This window comes from Scyliorhinus canicula, chromosome 11, assembly GCF_902713615.1.
Source record: "Scyliorhinus canicula chromosome 11, sScyCan1.1, whole genome shotgun sequence".
Classification (NCBI taxonomy): Eukaryota; Metazoa; Chordata; class Chondrichthyes; order Carcharhiniformes; family Scyliorhinidae; genus Scyliorhinus; species Scyliorhinus canicula.
In genome coordinates, this window is record NC_052156.1 from 124108888 (window position 1) to 124123718 (window position 14831).

At 51.6% G+C, this 14831-nt stretch overlaps 1 protein-coding gene and 1 long non-coding RNA gene across 3 annotated transcripts in view; one reads left to right on the forward strand and one right to left on the reverse strand.

Annotated features, from left to right (window-relative positions):
* The window catches only part of ccdc87 (coiled-coil domain containing 87), a 174548-nt gene that overhangs the window by 120118 nt on the left and 39599 nt on the right, over positions 1-14831 (forward strand). For both annotated transcript variants that reach the window (XM_038811295.1, XM_038811294.1), the window contains exon 13: positions 11922-12027. In XM_038811295.1, the coding sequence (XP_038667223.1) occupies positions 11922-12027 (106 nt within the window). The remainder of the gene's footprint in view (positions 1-11921; positions 12028-14831) is intronic.
* LOC119973353 overlaps positions 1-14831 on the reverse strand; it is a 90970-nt gene that overhangs the window by 58947 nt on the left and 17192 nt on the right. The window lies entirely within an intron of this gene.

Below are 14831 nucleotides of genomic sequence, written 5' to 3' on the forward strand. Positions count from 1 at the left end.
CGACCCACACCAGCTCCTCCCTGGCCAATCCGGCAGCAACCCAGTATCCCCCCTCCCCCCCAGCTAGGACCCCTCCTAGCCGCGACACTCCCTCCATAGTACTCCCGTGAGCCAGCTGACTTCTGCTGACCCCGGCAGCTCCCGCCCTAACTCCGACCCCTCCCGATATGGGGTCACCCCTCCCCCCCCTGCAGCAGCTCCTTGGCACCCCTCCAGCGCGGGAAAACGGAACTGATATCCACGCCCCTTGCCTCCAGCTCCACCCCCCTCGTCCCGCAGCGCGGGAAACCAGAGGAAAGCCCGCGCTTTCCCACTGCCCCACCCCACCCCCCCCAACGCAGCTCCCAAATAGCAGTCCCAACCCATCTACCAACCCTGTACAAACAAAAACAGATCAACCACAGACCCCAACACCCCCCTTAAAACACAAAACCATAACCAACATCATCCGAAAGCGGGGAAAAAAAACCAAACAGAATAACCAGCAACAGCATAAACAGTGATACAAAAACCCCCCACAGCCCCCAATCCCTAGTTTGAGTCCAACTTTTCAGCCTGCACAAAGGCCCATGCCTCCTCCGGGGACTCAAAATAGTAATGCCGGTTCTTGTAGGTGACCCACAAGCGCGCAGGCGGCAGCATGCCGAATTTCACCTGCTTGCTGTGGAGCACCGCCTTTGTCCGGTTGAACTCGGCCCTCCGCTTAGCCACCTCTGCACTCCAGTCCTGGTAGACGCGCACTACCATATTCCCCCACTTGCTGCTCCTCACCTTCTTGGCCCATCGCAGCACACACTCCCGGTCACTGAACCGATGGAACCGCACCAGCACCGCCCGCGGGGGTTCATTCGCCTTAGGCCGCCTGGCCAGTACTCTGTGGGCCCCCTCCAGCTCCAGGGGCAGATGCAAGGATCCTGCCCCCACCAGCGAGTTCAGCATCACGGCCACATAGGCCGGCAGGTCCGACCCCTCCAGCCCCTCCGTGAGGCCCAGGATCCGCAAGTTCTTCCTCCTTGATCGAAACTCCATCTACTCGAAACGATCTTGCCACTTTTTGTGGAGCGCCTCGTGCCTCTCCACCTTCCCCACGAGGGCCGAGACCTCATCCTCGCGCTCAGAGGCCTGCTGCTGCAACTCAAGTATCGCTGCACCCTGGGTTGTCTGGGTCTCCAGCAGCTTACTTGTAGTAACCTTCAGGGATTCCAGCAACTCCCCTTTCAGCTCCGTAAAATAGCGCAGAAGGGCCGCCTGCTGCTCCTCCGCCCACTGCCTCCACTCCTCAGGGGTTCCACCGGCCGCCATTTTGTCCACCTTCCTCCGCTTTTCCAGGGGAGCTGCTGCCGTTTTTCTCCTCGCCCCACTCCAGGTCCGCACCATAAATCTCGGGGGGTTTTGCTCCAGACCCCTTTACCCACCGGGAATCGTCGAATCAGCGCCGTTTGGGGCCCTTAAAAGATCCCACAAGTCCTATTAAAGCGGGAGCTGCCGAATGTGCGGCTTAGCTCCGCATAGCCGCAAACCGGAAGTCCAAAAAGTCAGACATGACCTACCCATCCACAGGAGGCTCCGATCTATAAAGATCATGGTAGACCGATTCAAAAGCCGCAATAACCTGAGGGGTGTAAATGATGTTACAGCCTTGAATTGCCTACCTGTGTGATCTCCCGGGAGGCCACCTGCTGTTTAAGCCAGTGAGCCAAAAGACAATTGGCCTTCTCCCCGTATCTGTAACACATGCCCCTTGAGCGTCACATCTGGCTTACCGCCCTGTCAATTTAAACTGTGTTTGCAGCTTTCTCCTACTTGCCAACAACTCCAGGGTAGGATTAAGTGAGTACTGGTAGTCTTATCCGCTAATAGTGTTGTATCTAACCTCCATGGTGGAAGTTGTGTGGCACCAGATTGTAATGCCAAATTAACAAAATGCTCGGCATGGTCCGAAATAACAATCACTGAGTACTTCACTGCTACCACTGAAGGGAGGAGAGATTTACCTACAACAAAAAAAACAATCCTCAAACATACCTGATGACCATGTAATAAAACCGAAAAGTCTTTATCGTTTGGGTACAAGAAGCGGCAAGGATCTATAACCCCCATCCCTTCTCCCCGCATATGCTCCTTGAAAGACAACACAGCCCTGGCCACCCCCGACGTACCAAGAGATTTAAGCTTGGAACAATCCAATCTAGGGTCCAAATTACAGTTCAGGTTTCCACCCAAAATAAGCTGATGTGAGTCTAAATCAAGGAGGGTGGCCAGCAGGGTACCAATAAGATTTGTATTTTCCCAACTCGGGGCGTAATATTAACAATAACCACCGGGGTGCCCACGAGGGAGCCACAGAGAATAACATATATGCCACTGGGGTCAGCTAAAATCTTAGAGGCAAAAATTGGACTTTTTTATTGATTAATATCATCTCCCCCTTCCTCCCTCCTTGGCCCTACCATTGAAAACAGAATGAAAAACCTTTCCTGCCCACCCCTTTTGCAGCCTAGTTTGGCTTCTGACCCGCAATTGGGACTTTTGCAAAAACGCCATATTGCAGTTGAAACTCTGAACGTGAGCAAATACTCTCAAGTCCTTTAATTGGGCCATTCAACCCCTTAACGTTCCAGGTGACCAAGCGGATTGGGGTCTCCCCCCCGCCCTCCCTTCCCAAATCTGCAGCCATTTCCACCAAGAGACTTTACCCAAAGAATACTTAAAAGGTACAGCAAACAAACATGGCCACCCAACCAAGTCAAAGGATTGGACAAAGAAAAATCTACAGACACCGTCAGCTAACTACCTCACATCCTCCTCCTCCCAACGCCATCGCCCTTGAATACAACCACACTCAAGTACAAATACAATTAGAAGTGAGGCAAACCAAAACTACTAAAGTCTACTTCTAACAAACCTAAACAAAACAAGAGCCCAAAGTTCAGTCAATCAGTTGCTGCCTAGCCGTCTTCTCTTCCCTGCCTCTGCATGCCTTATAGGTGATAATTTCTCCTCTAATCCAAGCCTTCAGTGCCTCCCAGAATGTGGAGGGTGAGACCTCTCTGTTCCGGTTGTTAGTAATGTACTACTTGTCTATGGCCTGTGATGTTTTCTGGCAGAAGACCTTGTCGGCAAGAGGATCGTTTCCAACCTCCATGTGGGGCATTTGGTACGACCCGTCTCCAACCTCACATCCATGTAGTGTGGAGCATGGTCAGAGATTACAATCGCGGAATATTCCATTCTTACTATCCCTGGAAGCACCAAATCCTTCACTACAAAGAAGTCGATATGGATATTGACCATGTGTACTTGCGAGAAGAAAGAAAACTCCTTCTCACCTGAGTGCATGAACCTCCATGGATCCACAGCTCCCATCTGCTCCATGAATGTCCTCCGTTCTCGAGCCATACCTGTCGTTTTCCCATTCTGGGGTTCAATCTGTCCGTCCGTGGGTCCTGTCCACCCATGGGTCCTGTTCACAGTTAATGTCCCCTGCAATGATCAGCCGGTGCGTTCTATGTCTTGGATTGCGCCATGATCTTCTTTCCAAACTCAGTGCCGTCTCTGTTGAGAGTGCACACGTTGACAAAGATCACTGGTGCCTCGTCTGAACACCGCTGATCATGACGTACCCTGGGGTCTATAACCCTCTTAGTCACATTGAACACCATCCTCTTACTTATCAGTATGGCTACCGTCCTAGCTCTCATCTCATAACGAAAGGGAAAATGCTGGAAAATCTCAGCAAGTCTGGCAGCATCTGTAGGGAGAGAAAAGAGCTAACGTTTCGAGTCCGATGACTCTTTGTTAGAGTTTCAGGGTTCATGGTAGGGTTCTTGGCAATGTGGAGGAGCAGAGAGATCTTGGGGTCTATGTTCATAGATCTTTGAAAGTTGCCACTCAAGTGGATAGAGCTGTGAAGAAGGCCTATGGTGTGCTAGCGTCCATTAGCAGAGGGATTGAATTTAAGAGCCGTGAGATGATGATGCAGCTGTACAAAACCTTGGTCAGGCCACATTTGGAGTACCGTGTGCAGTTCTGGTCACCTCATTTTAGGAAGGATGTGGAAGCTTTGAAAACAAGCTCAAGTACAAATACAATTTGTAAAAGGAGATTTACCAGGATGTTGCCTGGAATGGAGAGTAGGTCATACGAGGAAAGGTTGAGGGTGCTAGGCCTTTTCTCATTAGAACGGAGAAGGATGAGGGGCGACTTGATAGAGGTTTATAAGATGATTAGGGGAATAGATAGAGTAGACAGTCATAGACTTTTCCCCCGGGTGGAACACACCATTACAAGGGGACATAAATTTAAGATAAATGGTGGAAGATATAGAGGGGATGTCAGAGGTAGGTTCTTTACCCAGAGAGTAGTGGGGGCATGAAATGCACTGCCTGTGGAAGTAGTTGAGTCGGAAAAGTTAGGGATCTTCAAGCGGCTATTGGATAGGTACATGGATTAGGGTAGAATAATGGAGTGTAGGTTAACTTCTTAAGGGCAGCACGGTAGCATTGTAGATAGCACAATTGCTTCACAGCTCCAGGGTCCCAAGTTCGATTTCGACTTGGGTCACTGTCTGTGTGGAGTCTGCACATCCTCCCCGTGACTGCGTGGGTTTCCTCCGGGTACTCCGGTTTCCTCCCACAGTCCAAAGATGTGCAGGTTGGGTGGATTGGCCATGAAAAATTGTCCAAAATTCTATGATTAACCTAGGACAAAAGTTTGGCGCAACACCGTGGGCCGAAGGGCCTGTTCTGTGCTGTATTTCTCTATCTATCTATCTCATAACATGAATGGTACATCTGTCCCACCTAGCCCTTCCTTACCCGCATTGGTCCTTCTCCCTCAGGTGCGTCTCTAAAAGGAAGATTTGATTTGATTTATTGTCATATGTACCAAGGTACAGTGAAAAGTATTGATCTGCGTACAGATCGTTCAATACATGATAAAAACAGGACATATGATAAATGCATAATGTAGATACATAGACAGACATTGGGTGAACCCTGATCCTAGTCCAAGCCGCTCTAGTGCCTCAATGGGGTACTTCAACTCGACTCTGTCGAAGGCATTTTTTGCATCCAGTGAGACTATCACCTCTGTGGTTCTCTCCCCAGATGGGATCATTATCATGTTCAGCAGTCATCTAATGTTCGCAGTTAGCTGTCTACTCTTAACAAAGCCTCAAGAGCGCCTCTCCCCCGATGATTCATCGCGCTCGATGGGCTGAGTGACTGCCGAGTCCCGCCGGCGTCGTTTGCGTATGTTCCTACCCGGCGGGACCTCGCTGTTCTGGCCACGGGGTCCGTCCTGGTGAGGGGCGGGGGGAGCTGATTACAGGGGGGGCCTCCACGGTGGCCAGGCCCGCGATCGGGGTAACCGATCGGCGGCCGGGCTCATCAATTCACTCCAAGACGATGAGAGCGAGTGAACATAGGCTTTATTATCCAAGAACTTGCCTGCCTGTGACTGGGGGCCTATGTTCTGCCGCACTGGGCCCCTGTAGGACTCCGCAAAATTGCCTGGGGGCCGGCGTGGCGCGCATGTGCGGACTCGCGCAGGCTGTGGCGGGCCAGCAATCGGCGCCGGAGCAGTGCACAGCACTTTGTTGCCGTTCTAGCCCCCCTAGGAAGGGGTGAATGTCTGGGCCTGGAGGCCCGTTGACGCCGGCATCGCTCGAGTCGTTTTTGATGCCGGCATCAGCACTTGGCCGGGACTTCAGGGAATCTCGGCCATTGTGTTTGGTCCTGGCTAAACAAGTCAAGGGACATCTTGTAAGAAGACACAAAAGGATACCTTTTTCTTTAGGTACAGATGATTTAGTTAACGGTAGGAGCCAGGTCTGTTCGACGAGTCAGTCGGTTCTGGACTCCAATCTGATCAGAGGTGTTTCAGTTCGACCCTGAAAGGTTCTCTCTCCAAAAAGACTGCTCAGAGAAGAGCAAATAAAACCCAGTGTGGTGAATGTATTCACCACAATATAAGTTGTCTGTATAGTACTGTGGCCGATGGCTAAGGAATGGTAATACGATCTCCTTCCATGTATTGTACTGGAACAGTGGTGGGCTCCGCCTCTGGCTCCCCCCCCCCCCCCCCCCCCCCTCCAATTCCCGGGGCCTGGCAGTATATAGACCTGCCGCCCATGGGCGGCGCTCATTGTTACAGCAGTCACAGGCAGGCAAGTTCTTGGATAATAAAGCCTATGTTCACTCGCTCTCATCATCTTGTAGTGAATTGACGGTACATCAATTTATTATCCAAAGACATCACTATAGAAGCCGCTCTGAAGCCTGATAAACTGGAACTCGCTGCACGAGCAGCAGAAGCTAAGGAAATATTCTCCCACTGGCTCCGCTGTTTCGAGGCCTGCCTCTACTCCTCTGCAACGCCTCCCTCCGACACCCTCAGGCTGCGCCTCCTCCACGCCCGGGTGAGCCACTGAATCTCGGGTATAATTGAGGATGCAGTCACGTACGAAGCGGCGGTTGCGATTCTAAAGAGACAGTTTGTGAAGCCCGTGAACGAAATGTTCGCGTGGCGCCTCCTCACTACCCGACGTCAACGCGCCGGGGAATCGCTGGTCGAGTATCTAGAGAACCTGACGCTACTCGCCCGCAACTGCAACTACAGGGATGTGAAGGCCGATGAGCAGGTGAAGCTGATGATACAGGACACCTACGTGGCTGGGGTCCGGTCTAGCGACTGCTGGAAAACGGGGCCACTGATCTACAGGACACGGTAAAACTAGCCACCTTGTTAGAGGAGGCCTACCAGAGCCCCTCGTGGGCACCACAGACACGGCCTTCACCAGACCCGACTATGTACCAGGCCTGTGCCGCGCGGCTGCCGTTCAGCCTGGGGGACCATCTTGCTACTTCTGCGGTCAGGGCCAACACTCCTGGCAGCGTTGCCCGGCCCGCACTGCGACATGCAGCGACCGGCAAAAAGGGACACTTTGCCAGAGTCTGTCTGGCCCGATCCAAAGCCCCAAAGTCAAAAGCTTACCAGGCCCGATCCACGGACTCACAGGCCCACCGACCCCACAATGTGGCTGCATGCCTGCCGGTACCGCCCTCTTCAGACGCGTCATCTGCCTCATGCAGCTCGTGGGGAGGGGGGGGGGGGGGGAGACCATATTTAACTCAGCCCGACACGTGCGACACCTGGGGGCGGCCATATTGGCCGCCATCTTCAACACCAACCAACACGTGCGACCAATGGGGGTGGCCATCTTGTGACCCCGATACCTCCGACCATGCAGCCTACCCGCAGCTCAGCGCAGTCACCCTTGACCAGTCACAGCCAAAACATCTGAAGAATTCGATGATGGCCGTCCGGGTCATTGGGCTCGAGACCCCCTGTCTTTCCGACTCCAGGAGCATAGAGAGCTTCGTCCATCCCGACACGGTAAGACGCTGCTCCCTCCACATCTACCCCGCGTCCCAGACAATCTCCCTTGCCTCCAGATCCCATTGGGTACAGATCAGGTGCTACTGTGTCGTGAACCTCGCAATACAGGGTGCTGAGTATGCCCATTTTAAACTGTATGTCCTCCCTCACCTCTGCGCCCCCCTACTGCTTGGACTCGACTTCCAATGCAGTCACCGAAGCCTGACCCTAAAGTTTGGCGGACCCCTACCCCCTCTCACTGTATGTAGCCTCGCGACCTTCAAGGTCACCCCCCTTCGCTCTTTGCGAATCTCACCCCCGACTGTAAGCCCGTCGCCACCAGAGCAGGTGGTACAGTGCACAAGGCATGGGAGGTCCAGTGACTCTTGAGGGAGGGGGTCATTGAGGCCAGCAACAGCCCATGGAGAGCACAGTGGTGGTTATCAGGACCGGGGGAAAGAATCGGATGGTTGTGGACTACAGCCAGACCATTAACTGGTTTACGCAACTTGATGCGTACCCCCTCCCCCGCATAGCGGAGATGGTCAACCAGATTGCACAGTACAGGGTGTTCTCCACGGTAGATCTGAAGTCTGCCTACCACCAGCTCCCGATCCGCCCGGAAGAGCGCCACTACACTGCTTTTGAAGCAGCCGGCCGACCTATAACTCTTTCACTTCCTCAGGGTCCCTTTCGGCGTCACTAATGGGGTCTCGGTTTTCCAGAGAACGATGGACCGAATGGTGGACCAGTACAGGGTGCGGGCTACATACCCATTACTTGGACAATGTTACCATCTGCGACCATGATCAGCAGGACCACAACGCCAACCTTCAGAGGTTCCTCCAGGCCGCCCAATCCCTCAACCTCACATATAACAAGGAGAAGTGGGTCTTCCGCACAACCCGGCTAGCCGTTCTCGGCTACGTCATGGAAAACGGGATCCTAGGGCCTGACCCCACCACATGCGCCTCCTCATGGAACTTCCCCTTCCCCACAGCCTCAAAGCCCTCAAACGCTGCCTGGGGCTATTCTCCTATTACACCCAGTGGGTCCCCAACTATGCGGACAAAGCCCGCCCACTTATCAAAGCCACTATATTCCCCCTGACGGCAGAGGCCTGCTCGGCCTTCATCCGCATCAAGGCAGATATTGCCAAAGCCGCGATGCACGCGGTGGACGAGTCCATCCCCTTCCAGGTAGAGAGCGATACGTCAGACGTCGCCTTGGCCGCCACCCTCAACCAGGCGGGCAGGCCATTAGCCTTCTTTTCTAGAACCCTCCACGCCTTCAAGCTTCGACATTCCTGTTGAGAAGGAAGCGCAAGCCATTATGGAATCTGTGCGGCATTGGAGGCTCTACCTAGCCGGCACGAGGTTCACCCTCGTCACCGACCAAAGGTTGGTCGCCTTTATGTTCAACAACGCACAACGGGGCAAAATTAAAAACGACAAAATGTTGAGGTGGAGGATTGAACTCTCCACCTATACTTCCAATATCAAGTATCGTCCTGGGGAGCTCAACGAGCCCTCAGGTGCCCTGTCCTACGGCACATGCGCCAGCGCGCAAGATGACCGACTTCGGGCTATCCACAATCACCTCTGTCACCAGGGTGTCACTCGGCTTATCCACTTTATTAAGGGCCGCAATCTGCCCTACTCCATCGAGGAGGTCAGGGCCATGACAAGCGATTGCCAAGTCTGCGCAGAGTGCAAACCGCACTTCTACCGGCCAGACAAGGCCCACCTGGTAAAGGCCTCCCGGCCCTTTGAGTGCCTCAGTATCGACTTCAAAGGGCCCCTCCCTTCCACCAACCGCAATATATACTCCCTGACCGTCATTGACGAGTACTCCCGCTTCCCCTTCACTATCCCATGTCCCGACATGACCTCGGCCACTGATATAAAGGCACTGCACAGCATTTTCACCCTGTTCAGTTTCCCTGCATACGTCCACAGTGACTGAGCGATGAGCTGCGTCAGTACTTGCTCGGTAAGGGCATCACCTCGAGCAGGACTACGAGCTACAACCCGCAGGGAAACAGGCAGGTGGAGTGGGAGAACACGACGGTATGGAAGGCCGTTCTTCTTGCCCTCCGGTCTAGAAGTCTCCAGATTCCTCGCTGGCGGAGGTCCTCCCCAACGCGCTCCACTCCATTAGATCGCTCCTCTGCAGAGCCACGAACGAGACCCCCTCATGACCATTTGTTTGTCTTCCCTAGGAAGTCCATCTCCGGGGTCTCGCTTCCATCCTGGCTGACATCTCCGGGACCTGCCCTTCTCCGGAAGCATACGAGGAGCCATAAGACCGACCCCCTGGTCGAGAGGGTCCAGTTGCTGCACGCCAACCCCCAATATGCCTACGTTGTGCACCAAGATGGACGGCAAGATACGGCCTTTTTCTGGGACCTGGCGCCTGCTGGTTCCCATGTCAAAGCGCCCCCCTCCCCACCGCCTATCGCCACCCCGCCCGCTGGTTCCCATATCAACGTGCCCCACTGCCTACCGCCACTCCCCAAATCCCTTACGCCTCCCTGGGGCTCCTGTACTGTCCCGCGCCTACCCTTCCGCTAACCACCACCCCCTGCCTATCCCCACCTCTCAACCGTCGCCAACACGCCGGATCGAAGCTCCAGACAACACAATCTCGGAGTCAACAACTACAATGCCTGTACCCGCCGCACCGCCAGAGCTGAGGAGGTCCAAACGAACAATCCGGCCTCCAGACAGACTGAACGTATGATGGCCCCACTTCACCCCCACTGGACTTTTAACGGGGTGAACGTGGTGAATGTATTCACCATAATATAAGTTGTCTGTATAGTACTGTCTGTATTGTCTGTGGCTGTACATAACTCTGGTGCAGCCACACCTGGAGTACTGCGTGCAGTTCTGGTCACCACATTATAGGAAGGATGTGGAAGCTTTGGAAAGGGTTCAGAGGAGATTTACCATAGGGTGGACAGTAAGAGTCTTTTTCCTCAGATGGTGATGACCAACACGAGGGGACATAGCTTTAAATTGAGGGGTGATAGATATAGGACAGATGTCAGAGGCAGTTTCTTTACTCGGAGAGTAGTAGGGGTGTGGAACGCCCTGCCTGCAATAGTAGTAGACTCGCCAACTTTAAGGGCATTTAAGTGGTCACTGGATAGACATATGGATGAAAATGGAATAGTGTAGGTCAGATAGGCTTCAGATGGTTTCACAGGTCGGCGCAACATCGAGGGCCGAAGGGCCCGTACTGCGCTGTAGTGTTCTATGTTCTATGTTCTACTGTGGCCTATGGCTAAGGAATGGTAATACGATCTCCTTCCATGTATTGTACTGGAACACTGGTGGGCTCTGCCTCTGCCCCCCCCCCCCGGGGGGGGGGGGGGGGGGGGGGGGCAGTATGTGGGCCTGCCGCCTATGGGCACGCTCATTGTTACAGCAGTCACAGGCAGGCAAGTTCTTGGATAAAAAGCCTATGTTCACTCGCTGTCATCGTCTTGTAGTGAATTGATTGTACATCACCCAGGTTGTTAACTTTATTCATGAATGATACTTAATATATGTTAGTTTGCTTATTTGGAATATAGTGGCAGGTTTAAGAAGTAAGTTAAGGTTTCTTCTTAAGAACTGTTGTAACTGTTAACTGTAAATCTATTTCTTTGTTGCTAATGTGGTTAATTCTGTGATTAATTAAAGTTTGTTTTAACATTTTTTTTTACATAGAATTTACAGTGCAGAAGGAGGCCATTCGGCCCATCGAGTCTGCACCAGCTCTTGGAAAGAGCATCCTACCCAAGGTCAACACCTCCACCCTATCCCCATAACCCAGTAACCCCACCCAACACTAAGGGCAATTTTGGACACTAATGAGAATTTATCATGGCCAATCCACCTAACCTGCACATCTTTGGACTGTGGGAGGAAACCGGAGTACCCGGAGGAAACCCACGCACACACGGGGAGGATGTGCAGACTCCGCACAGACAGTGACCCAAGCCGGAATCGAACCTGGGACCCTGGAGCTGTGAAGCGATTGTGCTATCCACAATGCTACCGTGCTGCCCCTGATTTGGGGCAGCACAGTAGCACAAGTGGATAGCACTATGGCTTCATAGCGCCAGGGTCCCAGGTTCGATTCCCCGCTGGGCCACTGTCTGTGCGGAGTTTGCTCATTCTCCCCATGTCTGCGTGAGTTTCCTCCGGGTGCTCCGGTTTCCTCCCACAGTCCAAAGATGTGCAGGTTAGGTGGATTGGCCATGATAAATTGCCCTTAGTGACCAAAAAAGGTTAGGGGGGGGTTATTGGGTTACGGGAATAGGGTGGAAGTGAGGGCTCAAATGGGTCGGTGCAGACTCGATGGGCCGAATGGCCTCTTTCTGCACTGTATGTTCTATGTCTATAAAGGATACCTATGGGTCAGTATTATCACCCCTGTGGTGTTGTAACATTTCCTCACAGTTTTACAAATTGAAAATAGTTGGGTTTTCATTCGGGTTCGCAACACAAGTACTTAATATGTGTTTAAATTACCTGTTTGAATATTTACAGATATTTATCAATAAAGAGAGAAGCTGAAAAATCAGCACTTGAACCTGCAGATCAACCCCAAACTGTTATTTCAGTGCATGATTATTTACACTACATTTCTAAACAGGTATGTTGATGGATTATTGGCTGAGATGTCAAAAGATTGCAATGAGGCACTATGTGTTTTTAATCCCTTTTGTAACAAACTTTTGCTACGTTTGCAGCCATTCCCATAATGAAATGAAATATAACTTGACCTTTTATTTATGATCTACTTATGTGAGAAGAAAAGGAAACAGGGCAGTTCATGGTGACACCATGCTTTCTTTGTGTGTTGGAAATGCAGCTTGGTATCATAGTTAACTGAAAGAGTTGGACTGTTTTGTTTGTGTGACTTCCCAACTCATCAATTATATGGCAGCCCTGATCAAATCCCTTTATTTCAACTGCAACCACTGTAAAAAAAATGTATTAAATATTAACTAAGGATTAATCAACTTTAATCAATTCCAGATGTAATGAAACATACAGGGCGAGATTCTCCCAAAACGGGAGAAATCGTAAAGCTGCCGTAAAACCCGGGCGGGTTTTACGGCAGCGCGCCTCTTCCCGACCGGGGACCGATTCTGGTCCCCGGTCGGGGCTAGCAGCCCGACGCCGTAGGCTCCGGCAAGACGGGCTTAACGAAAATCGTTAAGCCCGCTTGCCAGAGTTAGCGCCGGCTGACGCGTCATATGACGTCAGCCGCGCATGCGCAGTTTGGAAGACTCCAACCCGCGCATGCGCGGGTGACGTCATCGCGTTTTTGCGCGAAACCCGCGCATGCGCGGGCTGGGTTGCCCCTCAGCCGCCCCGCGAATGGATACTGCGGGGCGGCGGAAGGACAAGTAGTGCGCGGGCATCGGGCCCGCTGCCCGCGATCGGTGCCCACCGATCGCGGGCCCATGGCACCCTTGGCACGGCCGTGGTACTGCCGTGCCAATCGGTGCCATGGTTATAAAAAGCGAGTTTGTGACGCCGTTTTTACGAACGGCAAGACCAGGTGTGTTTGCCGTTCGTAAAAACGGCGGAAAGGGCTGGGACTTCGGCCCATCTAACAGCTGAGAATCGCTGCCGGCCGTAAAAAAACGGCGGCAGCGATTCGGGTCGGGACTTCGGCGGGGGGGCGGGAGAATAGCGGGAGGGCGGCAAAAATGTCGGGAAGGCCCTCCCGCTATTCTCCCACCCGTCGTGGGGGGCGGAGAATTTCGCCCACAGTTTGCCAGAGTGATTTAACATGTATTCTATTTTTACTTTTTTGCTCTTGTACCTTGGAAAACAAATTCAGTGAAGCTACATCCCCACTGTAGCACCTCACTAGATGTAAGCACTAGTTGGGGAATCTTGGCTAAATTGTTGTAGTTCTATTTCTGACTTGTGGGCCTGTTGTTGCCAGCTTTCCCTTGACTGTAATGGACTACTCATTCATCCAAATTAATCTCCTTTACCCTAACTACTTCAGATAAATGAGGATTTATTTTAATTATACCAACATTGTGCCCAAAGTAGCAGAAAATGTTCTTTTCCAGATTTGAGTCTAAACTTCAGCTAGTTACCTTGATTTTTAATGTTATAATTTATCAAATTAAATTATTTTGTGATTATTTTGCAGATTTTAGAGCTAAATTGTATTAGTCAGTGCCTGTAAAGGTAACGGCGGCCTTCAATCTGTTCACATTAGTCTCCTTTCAGGCTGGAGCACAGGGCTGTCCACTGTTGTATAAGGGAGATGACTGATAGTCTTTATGCAAAGAGAGGGGAATTCATTGCATTCTCCCTTTCCAGAGAGAAAGCGGCAGAGTAACTGTGCGCTTCGCCAGAATAGCCGGCTTCGCCAGGATACAGTGCTGCATTTAAATTCAAAGTACTTTAATTGCAAAGGGAAACACTGCTCAATGTCCAGCTGGTGTGAAATCATACTCAGTGCATCATGCAAGCCTGGCAGCAGTCATGGTGCCATTATTCCATGGTAATTGGCCAATCCATCAGAATTTGAGCCAGCACATGAAACAGTGGGTCCCAAAGGCTGCACACTAACCACGGCTCATGATTCAGATGCTCAACCAACCCACACCTTCCAAACCCACAACCACTACCGACTAGAAGAACAAGGGCAACAGATAAATGGGAACACCACCACCCTGAAATTCTCCACCAAGTCACTCACCACCCTAACTTGGAAATATATTGCCGTTCCTTCTTTGTCACTGGGTCAAAATCCTGGAACTCCCTCCCTAATACCACTGTGGATGCGAAGAGGATGTTTTCCCTTGCTGGACAATCTAGAACTAGCGGTCACTCTTAAAAAATAAAGGGTTACTCATTTAAGGCGGAGAAATTTTTCTCTCAGAGGTGAGAGTCCCTGGAACTCTCTTCCTCAAGGCAGTGGAAGCAGAGTCTTTGAATATTTTTAAGGCAGAGCTAGATAGACTCTTAATTATCAAGGGGGTGAAAGATTTTTGAGCATGACAACAAATGTGGGATTGAGTTGACAATCAGATCAGCTGTGATCTTATTGAATGACGAAGCAGGCTTGAGGGGCTGCATGGCCTACTCCTGCTCCTCGTTTGTATGTATGTATATTTGTAAAGCGCCTAGTGCCGCTATGTTAAGTTTACCCCCAAAAGACCAATTCTGACTTCCTCTCTCTCGAGGGTGTGGCCCTTCCCAACTTCCGGCCTCGTTCGTGTGGCACTTTCTGTCCTCTTCCCTTTATGGTTGGCCATTTCTGATCTCCCCCTTGATGGCATGACCTTAGTTACACCTTGCCTTCTGATTGGTTTATATGGCACCTTTTGCAAACTCACAAAAGTGCTTCTCTCAGCTACTGTGAAGAATGTTTGTAGTCATTGTTGTGATGTAGGTAATTCTATCATTCTGTTTGCATGTTGC